This window comes from Leucoraja erinacea, chromosome 14 (genome assembly GCF_028641065.1).
Source record: "Leucoraja erinacea ecotype New England chromosome 14, Leri_hhj_1, whole genome shotgun sequence".
NCBI classification, from domain to species: Eukaryota; Metazoa; Chordata; class Chondrichthyes; order Rajiformes; family Rajidae; genus Leucoraja; species Leucoraja erinaceus.
Window position 1 is genome coordinate 13,565,596 of NC_073390.1, and position 11,538 is coordinate 13,577,133.

At 42.2% G+C, this 11,538-nt stretch overlaps 1 protein-coding gene across 1 annotated transcript in view; it reads right to left on the minus strand.

Annotated features, from left to right (window-relative positions):
- Nucleotides 1-4,979: 4,979 nt before the first annotated feature.
- Nucleotides 4,980-11,538, minus strand: part of LOC129703786 (thiamine transporter 2-like) — an 18,769-nt gene continuing 12,210 nt past the window's right edge. The window contains exons 3-5 of the mRNA XM_055646498.1: nt 11,167-11,359; nt 8,166-8,247; nt 4,980-6,743 (exon numbers count right to left, since the gene is read on the minus strand). Of these exons, the coding sequence (XP_055502473.1) occupies nt 6,543-6,743; nt 8,166-8,247; nt 11,167-11,359 (476 nt within the window). The 3' untranslated portion in view covers nt 4,980-6,542. The remainder of the gene's footprint in view (nt 6,744-8,165; nt 8,248-11,166; nt 11,360-11,538) is intronic.

Genomic DNA, 11,538 nt, shown 5'->3' on the forward strand with positions numbered 1-11,538 from the left:
TAGGTATGTGAAGAGGAAAACATTAGTTAAGATCAAAGTTGGACCCTTGAAGACCAAAAAAGGTGAATTTATTATGGGGAACAAGGAAATGCAGATGAGTTGAACAGGTACTTTGGATCCGTCTTCACTAAGGGGGACACAAACAATCTTCCTGTGGCCAGAGGATCTAGGGTGACAGAGGAACTGAAGGAAATCCACATTAGGCAGGAAATAGTGTTGGGTAGACTGATGGGACTGGAGGCTGATAAATCCCCAGGGCCTGATGGCCTGCATTCCAGGGTACTTAAGGAAGTAGCTCTAGAAATCGTGGATGCATTAGTGATAATTTTCCAATGTTCTATAGACTCAGGATCAGTTCCTGTGGATTGGAGGGTAGCTAATGTTTTCCCACTTTTTAAGAAAGGCGGAGAAGGGAAAATTATAGACCAGTTAGCCTGACATCGGTGGTGGGGAAGATGCTGGAGTCAATTATAAAAGATGAGATAGCCGCACATTTGGATAGCAGTAACAGGATTGGTCCAAGTCAGCATGGATTTACGAAGGGGAAATCATGCTTGACTAATCTTCTGGAATTTTTTGAAGATGTAACTAGGAAAATGGACAAGGGAGAGCCAGTGGATGTAGTGTACCTGGACTTTCAGAAAGCATTTGATAAGGTCCCACATAGGAGATTAGTGGGCAACATTAGGAAACATGGTATTGGGGGTGGAGTGCTGACATGGATAGAAAATTGGTTGGCAGACAGGAAACAAAGAGTAGGGATTAATGGGTCCCTTTCAGAATGGCAGGCAGTGACTAGTGGGGTTCTGCAAGGCTCGGTGCTGGGACCACAGCTATTTACAATATACATCAATGATTTAGATGAAGGAATTCAAAGTAACATTAGCAAATTTGCAGATGACATAAAGCTGGGTGGCAGTGTGAACTGTGAGGAGGATGCTATGAGAATGCAGGGTGACTTGGACAGGTTGAGTGAGTGGGCAGATGCATGGCAAATGAAGTTTAATGTGGATAAATGTGAGGTTATCCACTTAGGTAGCAAAAACAGGAAGGCAGATTACTATCTAAATGGCATCAAGTTGGGAAAAGGGGAAGTACAACGGGATCTGGGGGTCCTTGTACATCAATCTATGAAAGTAAGCAAGCAGGTACAGCAAGCAGTGAAGAAAGCAAATGGCCTTTATAACAAGAGGAATCGAATATAGGAGCAAAGGGGTCCTTCTGCAGTTGTACAGAGCCCTAGTGAGACCACACCTGGAGTATTGTGTGCAGTTTTGGTCCCCTAATTTGAGGAACGTCATTCTTGCTATTGAGGGAGTGCAGCGTAGGTTTACAAGGTTAATTCCCGAGATGGCGGAACTGTTATATGCTGAGAGAATGGAGCAGCTGGGCTTGTACACTCTGGAGTTTAGAAGGATGAGAGGGAATCTCATTGAAACATATAAGATTGTTAAGCGCTTGGACACGCTAGAGGCGGGAAACATGTTCCCGATGTTGGGGGAGGCCAGAACCAGGGGCCACAGTTTAACAATAAGGAGTAAACCATTTAGAACGGAGACGAGGAAACACTTTTTCTCACAGAAAGTGGTGAGTCTGTAGAGTCTGTTGAAAAATGTTCACGAGAGCCCGAGTACCTACGAGCGGCTATTACCGCAATTCTCCAAGTTCAAATCAGGGGAAACTCGGGAGAACTCTTGTATTAGCTCGTACAGTGGGACAGGCCCTTAAGAAAGGTTTATTCCCTGGATATGGGAGGCTGAAGATGACCTTATAAAGGGTTATAGATACTTTTCCTCAGCTTGGAGAAAGTAAAACTAGAATGCATAAGTTTAAGGTGAGAAGGGAAAGTTTTAAAAGGTATCCACGGTTGGGTATATATATGGAACAAGCTTTATAGAAGGGCCTCAACCCAAAACATCACTCATTCCTTCTCTCTAGAGATGCTGCCTGTCCCGCTGCGTAACTCCAGCATTTTGTGTCTACCTTCGATTTAAACCAGCATCTGCAGTTCTGTCCTACACATTTTGTCTGCTCCACTGCAAAATCTCCTCAAGATTTGTCTGCTTTGAAGAAGTTCTCCTCCTCTCTCGGACGAGAGTTCAGCAACATCCTCTCTCACTGCTCCCCCTGTGATTCCTCCTGCCCTCAAGTCTGAAGAAGGGTCTCGACCCAAAACGTCACCCATTCCTTCTCTCCAGATATGCTGCCTGTCCCGTTTAGTTACTCCAGCATTTTGTGTCTACCCAAGCTTTATTCAATGGTGTTTTAGAAAATAGGTGCAGGAGGAGGCCTTTCGGCCCTTCGAGCCAGCACCGCCAGTTTTAGGCAATGGATTTTGACATAATCTGATTTTAAGGAATAGATACTAAAACTACAACACATTTGAACTCCTTCCTCTGCAATCAGCTCAGTCAGTACAGATTTCAGATCCAGAATTAGAATATGAGAGTTCAGCTGCCTGTAATTCAAATACCAGATCACTGATCCTTACAGCTGCCAGTAATTTAATACCAAAACTGTTAATTTGTAAATGTGGGAACCCCAGGTAATATTATTTTGTACCTTAAACATGATAGACAAATGTTTATCAAAGATTAAGAACCAGGAAAGCTGTTTTTTTCCTCTTGGATGGGATGTGTATTTAGGAACAAGTCAGGATAACAGTCAACTTAAAAACTTTCAAAATTAACTTGTTTTTGCACTTTCCCTTGTCCTGATGAAAACTCTTTGACCTGAAACATTAGCTCATGGGTGCTACTATGTACCTGAGCATAGGACCTGAGCATTTCCAGTGTTTTCTGTTTGTACATTGGGACGTATGTTATTCAATGCTTTGCATTATGATCTAGACTCATGCATTCAAATTCTTAAGCACTGGGGAGTTTCAGTTCAGTTAATTTCAGTAAACCAGAAATCAAAACAGCTAGTGTTATTAATGGTGACTACAAAATCCCGTATTGTTTAACTAACGTTTACCCATCTGTTTAACTAATGTTCTTCAAGGAAGGAAATCAGTCATCCTCACCTATTATGATCTAAACCCGACTCCAAATCCACCAACATTTGCCTTCAAAATGATCTGAAGGATCAGCTTCCCCCTCCCACTGTTTTTTTAAATTATATATTTTAGTTTAGTTTAGATATACAGCAGGGAAACAGGCCCTTCTGCCCACCGAGTCCACACACACCAGCGATCTCCACACACAAACATTATCCTACACACACACTAGGGGAAATTTACAATTTGTACTTAATCCAAAGATTGTAAATTATCCCTAGCATGTAAGTTAGTGCTCGATCACTGGTTGGCATGGACTCGGTGAGCCGAAGGGTCTATATCTCGAAAGTCTAAAATAAAGTCTATATTGTATTGATGTCATTTTACCTGCCTCTACCACTTGCTCTGGCAGCTTATTCCATATACACAACACCCTCTGTGTGAAAACTCAATAACTCAAACTCTCCAGACCAAGTACCCTGCATCCTTTTGATGATTAGTACGGGTGTCAGAGGTTATGGCGAGAAGGCAGGAGAATGGGGTTAGGAGGGAGGGAGAGATAGATCAGCAATGATTGAATGGCGGAGTAGACTTGATGGGCCAAATGGCCTAATTCTGCTCCTGCCACTTATGACCTTTCCAGTCTCTGGCATTGGTTTGTCAATAAATATTGCCATTAGGTGCCATTATATTGGTGGACCATGTTACAGAGTTGTGCGTAAGCGGAGAGCAGTGCGGCAAATCCATGCTCTTTATCCTCATGAATCTTCCTTTGCATGGGTTTTAAATTGGGATTGAATTCTATTTGCACACTATGGTCAAATGATCCTGTTGGCTCAGCCAAAGTCTGGAATCAGGTGGGTGGTGTCAGCATTGTCCTATCTCCTACAGTGATGTGGGTTTGCATTCATCTAATCTAATACAAGTGTGTAAATGTCAGAAATATTCCAGCAGATGGAGCAAAGCACGATCAAATTGATGTTAAAAAAGAATGAAATTCTAACAATAATGCTATCAAATTCCAGGGGCTATTTTTTTTTCATTCTAGTGTTGATTCTGAAGACACACAATGTAACATGGGCTTTGTACTAAATTGTATACCTTTCTGAATTTTGTTCCATAGCATTTGATGACCTGATTTAGGAATCAGAATACACTGCATGGTCGATGTTGTCTTCTGTGTTTAATGCATTGTGCCTGTACCAATTCAAACATTCAATAACTCAATAATGATATTTTATTGTCACATAAAGGTACAGTGAAATGCTTTGTTTTGCATACAACTGGGTAAAATCATGTATCAGACCTCACCTTGGCAATACACAAGTGTCGCCACGTTTTGGCGCTGATAAAATTACGCAAGTGCACCAAACAGTCCCAACTACTGTCTGCCGCTGTGCGATCCTCCCACATTCCAAAGATGTGCAGGTTTGTAGGTTAATTGGCTTCAGTAAAATTGTACAAATTGTCCCTAGTGTGTAGGATAGTGCTAGTGTACGGGGTGATCAATGGTGGATGCGGACTCAGCGAAATATATCTCTAAAAGTCTAAATAAAAGGCTAAATAAATTCATTCTCACGGAGAAAGGTAACTCCAAGGAAAAAAAGGACGTTTCAGGTGATTGACTTCCTCTGAATTAATTAAGCCAACACTATATTGAACAGTTAACTCAAATGTATTTGATGTTCGTACTTAAAATTAAGGTTGATTGCCCAATGTAGGAGTACAGTGAGGAAGAGGTACAATGAAAAATCCTGGCACATAGACCCAATCAAACACACAAAAACAAATTATGCAGTAATTTGAAGCTGCTCTCTTCACTGCCGACCCACTAATCAAACGCGGTAGTTTGTGTCTTTTCATCGCTGGCATTTGTCCAACAATTTGTCTGTCAAAATAAACTTTACCTGCATCCACCTATTACTTTGTCCAGGTTTTGTCCTGCCTCTCCTTTCTTCCAGTTTTCACCCCCCCCCCCCATTTCCCACCACAAGAAGTATGAAGAAAGGTCCCAAACTGGAGCATCAGTAGTTCTCTAGAGATGCTGCCTGACCCGCTGAGTTACTCCAGCACATCATGTATTTTTTAATCAAGAGGTGTGTGATCTTCTCTTCCTCTTTCCGAAATCGACAATCAGTTCTTTTGTCTTAACGATGAGTAAACAATTGTTGTGGTACCACTCAGCCAGGTGTTATTCCTAATGCCTTATTATTTTTAATTTTGTTCTAAATCTAAAGCTTTTTTTTGCATTTTTAAATATCTTACTATTTTTGAAGGTTTGCGTATCTCAAAGACATTGAGCAGGATTTCAACAACTGTTCATTTTGACTGCCTGGGCAGTGGCTTATATGTGACCTAAACCATGTTGGGTCTTGGCTTGAAGCTTGGTCTATTCAGCTGGATGTCCCTGTTGTTCATTGCTGTTGTTCATTGACTACAGCCCAGCATTCAGCATGGTCATCGCTTTGAAACTTACCATGAAACTCAAAGAACTGTGTCTCTGCTTATTGGATCTTCTGGTTTACTTAACACAGACCACAGTCAGTATGAATTGGCAACAAGATTTGCTCATCGATAACTATCAATGCAGGAGCACCATAAGACTGTGTGCTTAGGTGCTACCAACTCTCTTGAAACCCATGACCATACTGCCAGACACTGTTCCAACATCATCATCAAATTCACTGATGACACCAGCGTTAACGGATGAATAACGGATAATGATGAGTCAGAGTGCAGGAGGGAGATTGAACATTTGATTGAATGGTGCCAGAACAACAACAATCTTGCTTTCAATGCTAGCAAGATCAAGGAGCTGATTGTTGCCTTCAGGAAGGGGAAACCAAGGATCTATGAACCTGTTTTTTTTTACAGGATGGCGGTGGAGAGAATGAACCTGGGCGTGCCGGGCTTGAGTGGTACCACAACAATTGTTTCTCATCGTTAAGACTAAAGGGCCTGTCCCACTTACGTGCCCTTGGCACGCAAATTACGCAACCTCGTGGTCGCATTGATCCGAGACGGTCGAGCGAGTGTTGGGCGCAATTACATGCGTACGTACAGTCCCTCTCTGTGTCCCTCTCTGTGCCCCTGTCCCTCTCTAGCTGCACCTGTGAGTTAGGGGCTATACGTGAGTGGATAGGGCGGGGGATGGGGTAAAAGGAGTGAATAAATAATATTAATATAATATCAATGGGGATGGTTAGTGTGTGTGGCGAGGGGTTGGTCAGTGTGTGTGTGATGCCGCAGGCCACCCCCTCCCCACGCAACCGCGTGTTGAGGGGACTGGACCCAATGGGTCCCACTTTGTCTAGTATCTAACAATAAAACACCCTTGGCTGAAAGGAATGTGTTTAAACACTCTAAATAACCGATTTCCTGCATTGGATTGAATCCCATGAATGGTCCTTTATCTTCTTAATGAGTAACTAATTGAATGTGATCTTTGCAGATATCCCTGGACAAATGTTCTAGCCACCTGACCAAGAGGATTGAGCGAGAAATTGTAACAACAAAAGTCCAACACTTTTCAATGGACAAAATGTCAAAATCGTTCTGCAAGGTATGTCTCAGTTCCAGAAGGTGAAGTGTTTTCATTGATGACCTCTGACCCATCCTGCTGAGTTCTTTTCTGTCGACTTTGATAAAAGGTGTACATTCCTCTGATGAGGAAAAGTCCTGCTATGGCAGCAAAGTATGTCCCATAAACAAGGAACTGCAAAATAAAACCAAACATGGGTTGCAGCTGGATTCATAGGGGCTCAACAATGTTGCTTCAATGTAACGAATACAGTAGCTAATGCTTGAGTAGTAGGAGCGGTAGAGTTGCTGCTTTACAGCGCCAGACACACGGCTGCTGTCTATATGGAGTTTGTACTTTCTCCCCATGACCGCGTGGGTTTCCTCCGGGTGCTCCAGTTTCCTCCCACACACCAAAGACCTACAGATTTGTAGGCTAATTGGCTTTGGTAAATTTGCAAATTGTCCCTAGTGTGTAGGATAGTGTTAGTGTATGGGGTGATCGCTGGACGGTGTGGACCTAATGGGCCATTATCTCTAAAGTCTAATGACATTTACCCAGACTAATTTGCCAGGTTATATGCTTTACAAGTAGGAAATAATAACTTTGGTTTTATTTTACTGAAAATTCAACTGAAGGGATGCAACACATTGATCTGGACACCTCCAGCTTAGAAAAGACAAGTCAATACAGGAAGAAAAGACACAAAATGCTGGAATAACTCAGTGGATTAGGGAGCATCCCTGGAGAACAAGGATAGGTGTCCACCTATCCATGTTCTCCGTGTTGCCTGACCTGTTGAGTTACTCCAGCATTTTGTGTCTTTTCTTGGTAAACCAGCATCTGCAGTTCCTTGTTTCTAATTACAGGAAGAATATTGGTGACTTCACATATGTGTTTTAAAAAAATAACGGTGTTTAGAATAAATAAGACTGAAGGAGGTGTAATCGTGTAAAATGGTGATTCAGCCCTTGGTTTTGAGAGTGATTTGAACCTGTGACATTTTGATTCATATCAAAAAGAGCTATTGATAAATCACAACTAATAACTTATTTCAGAGTTTCGTCTAACAATTCCTGGAACTCAGGCGGCACAGTGATGCAGCATTAGAGTGGCTGCCTTAAAGTGCCAGACCTGGGTTCGATCCTGACTGTGGATATGCAGAAGATGAGGTATATGGATCATGTGCAAGCAATTGCCATTAGTTTATCTTAGCATTATGTTCGGCACAGAACATTGTGGGCCGAAAGGCTTGTTCCTGTGCCGTCTTGATTTACATTCTAATAGTTCTCAATCTACTGGTGAATAATATGTCCATAAATCAAACCTGATCTTCCATATTGCCCAAACTTCATCACTACAGCTCACTCATGGAATCCACTGTTTAAATCCGGTCCGGGGGCTGTTTAACGGTGTCAGAGTCCTGGGTTGATAATGGATGCGGCGGCTTCGACCACCCCAAACCATTTCGCGGGGTTCGGTGAGCTGCCTGTTTGTTTGAATCAGCGCCAGAGGGAGAACAATGATTTTGGTCCACCACAGTGAATGGTATTGTATCAGAAGTAGAGCACAAAATTTCGTTCGACAAGGTCTGTATGACAATAAAGGAAATTACAATTCCCAATTCAACCCACCTGGGTGCGTGACGCTCAGAAGTAGAGCCGCAAAGGTATTTACCCCAAATAATAAGGCGTAGCGCTCCACACTCAGGTTAGTTGCTATTTGGAACCTTGATGAGGGAAATAATTGTTTGAATTCTAATTTAACAAAGAATAGAACAACATTTCGGCCTTTCGTGTTGAGTGTGTGGAGGTTCCACATTTACATTGCAACTTCCTTGAGGTTCAAGGCAGTTTGAGACCCATGTTTGCATTCCCTGCAGTTGGCAAATAGCTCATATTAAACTGGGCAGAGTGGGTACTGGGTGACTTCCCTAGGGAGACAGCTGATGTATTGAGGGTGGGGGTGGTCCTAAGTGGAATTGGGCATGGGCCTGGGGGGAGGAGGGGGGGGGGGGGGGGGGGAAGTCAAGTATAGATCAGCAACAGCAATCTTTAAGGGGGAATACCAATAAAATGCAAGTCAGCACATTTCCATTTTAAATTTGGATATAGACAACTATAATATTATAGGAACTGTGTGTGCACCATTAACATAAGGACTAACTTACAGTAGAAACAAGAACTTCAGAGGCTGGTTTACAAAAAAAAGGCACAAAATGCTGGGGTAACAGTGGGTCAGGCAGCATCTCTGGAGAACACGGATAGGTGACGTTTTGGGTCGGGAACCTTCTTCAGATTCATTTACATCTGTACGCAATGGTCCAATTACCCCGCGCTCTAAGCTAATTGTACTTGTCCACAATCATCTGGTAATGCTGTTGAAGATCAACTTTCCTGTAGATTAATGTGGTCGCTTAATGGCAGTGTTTCACTCTTTGTGTGAGAGAAGTGGTTGCTTTTGTTGATGTGGTGCCAAACTGTTGCACACTGCACAGAATCCCACTTCTGACACCATGTAGGAAATGATCAGACTCACACTTAGTGATTACAATCCATAGTCTTTTATTAGCAACTCTGTGGAGGAAACACAAGGTGCTTTTGGCTCCATGCATTCAGTTAGTCTAACTGGAGAGAGAGAGAGAGCTCACTAATAAGCCTGTGGGCGATCCAGTAGTATGAGTGACATAAGGAATGTGCATCAAGCATAATCTGTGTGGTAACATATATATATATATATATATATATATATAGTATCGACACACTAATCTACATCTCCTTAATCAAATATAGACATTAACTCAGCTAAAATAAAGAGGCAAGGTTGGTACTGTTCCAGCAGATGGAGCAGTTTACAAGTGCACCAAGCATTTGCTTGCTAAATATCGCTAAAACTGTTTACACCCATGGACCTTCTACTCTGCAACAATAGGTGAGTGGCTGCCTGTTGATGAATTTTAGTAATACATCCCCTCTCCCCACTGATAGTATTCAGCAGCACTGGTGAGCACCTTTACTGCAATCATTGGCATCAAGGATAAAGCCTGGTTGAAAAGTAAGCTTCGAAGGAAATAATTAGGATCTGTGTCTGACTAAATAAGTTAAGGATGGTATCATGTAGAAAGAAAAACTAAATAAGGTTGCAAGGATTAATGTGTACCTCTGTGCCGGGGTGCTACCCCAAATTGTGCAGCGAGCAGGATGATTCCATCTCAAAGTTAGTAAGGCCTGAGAGTTGAAATACACCGCTTCATGTCAACAGTATTGTAAAGTTTATGTCCTGGATTGCTAGAAATCACTTCCTATACACTTCTTCTACACTCACCCTTTCCCAATACACCAACACACGCACACACTTCTCCCAAATGAAAATCTTTCCTCAACATTTTCCTTGTACTACTGTCTCATTTCTGATTGCAAATGGAGCATTGGAAATTCCAACCATCAGCACCAGTGTTCAGGAATCCTGTCAGCAGACATTTGGGTGCAAGTGCCCAGCTTGTAACAGAGATTGTTCAATGTACCACTGACATGACCCAAATTTGAAGAAGGACCCTGACCTTAAATGTCAACTATCTATGTCCTCCAGAGGTGCTGCCTGCCCACTGAGTTACTCCAACACTTTATGTTTTACTCAAGATTCCAGTATCTGAAGTTTGTCGTGGCTCTGTGATCCAATTCTTTACCATTTTCACCAGCAGAAGAATTATTTTGTATTAAATAAAGACTTAAATAAGGAAAATGCATGAAAGTGAAAGTTCAGCATTAGAGATAGAGTAGACACAAAATGCTGGAGTAACTCAGCAGGCCAGGCAGTGCCTCTGCATAAACGGAAAGGGTGATGTTTCGGGTCGAAACACTTCTTCAGACTGACCCGTCTTCAACCCTTCAGAAGATAAAGATATTGTTTGGGGATTGTGCTCAGTACAACTCAAAGATCTAGAACTACTTGTTTATTAACGGACATTTTGACTAGTTAAAATTTTGACTAGTACTGATTGTAAATGATCAGCCATGATCACATTGAATGACGGTGCCCCATAGCCCCCAACTGCGCAGGCTTGGCTGAGGGGTTTCTGTTGTGATGCCAGATGGCATCCCTCCATCAACTGCGCCTCTCCATCCCTCTTCCTAACCCTATCCTCCTTCATTCCCCCTCATCCCCCAGCACTCCCTCCCCCTCCTCATCACCCTCCCTCTTCTTTTCCCTCTCCTCCTGCCCTCTCCCATTCCCTCCCTCACCTCTCCCTCCCTTTCCCCTACCCTCAGTGGAAATTGCGTTTTATCTTTAAAATAAACTAAACATAATGTTGACTGTTAATAAAAATGGAAGAATGTGATTAAAATTGATTTTTTTTTTAAATCGTGATTTTTTTAATGTAAATGAGATTCGGGATCCCATTGTGACGTCATTGTGAACATAGTGACGTTAACACGGCTGGGCAAGTGGAAAAGTGGTTTGAAATGTTATTAAATGTCAATAACTTGTAAAATATAACATCAATCTGAACTAAATCACAGGACAATGGTGAGTACGGTGGGCCAAAAATTGTGTACCGTTTTGGTGGGGTTTTGGGATCTCACGTGCACTCATACAAAGAAACAAACAAGATGAGAGTTTTAGTAATATATGTAGATATCATACTCACGTGGCTATGGTAATTAACAAGAAGTAGGATGCTTTGAAAGCAATGTAACTGGCATAACAAACCCAGATATTGTTTGCACGATCCATAGTGTATAAAGCACCAGCATCCACCACTGAGAAGATGCCAAGGGCCAGTTCTCCCCACACTGCCCAATCCACCTTTACAAAGCCAACAGCAAAGGACATGACAGCACCTGGAGTCAAGTAGAGGGGAATTCAGATGTTTAAATGTCATTGAGTCACTCACTGAAAATCAAACACACAGTTAAATTGAACAGTACCAACAGTTTAACATTAATAGTGTCAGTTGGGGGTAGAAAGAAAATGTATAACATGCGGAATGTGTATTTCTTTGTAAGTGTATTCTGTGTAA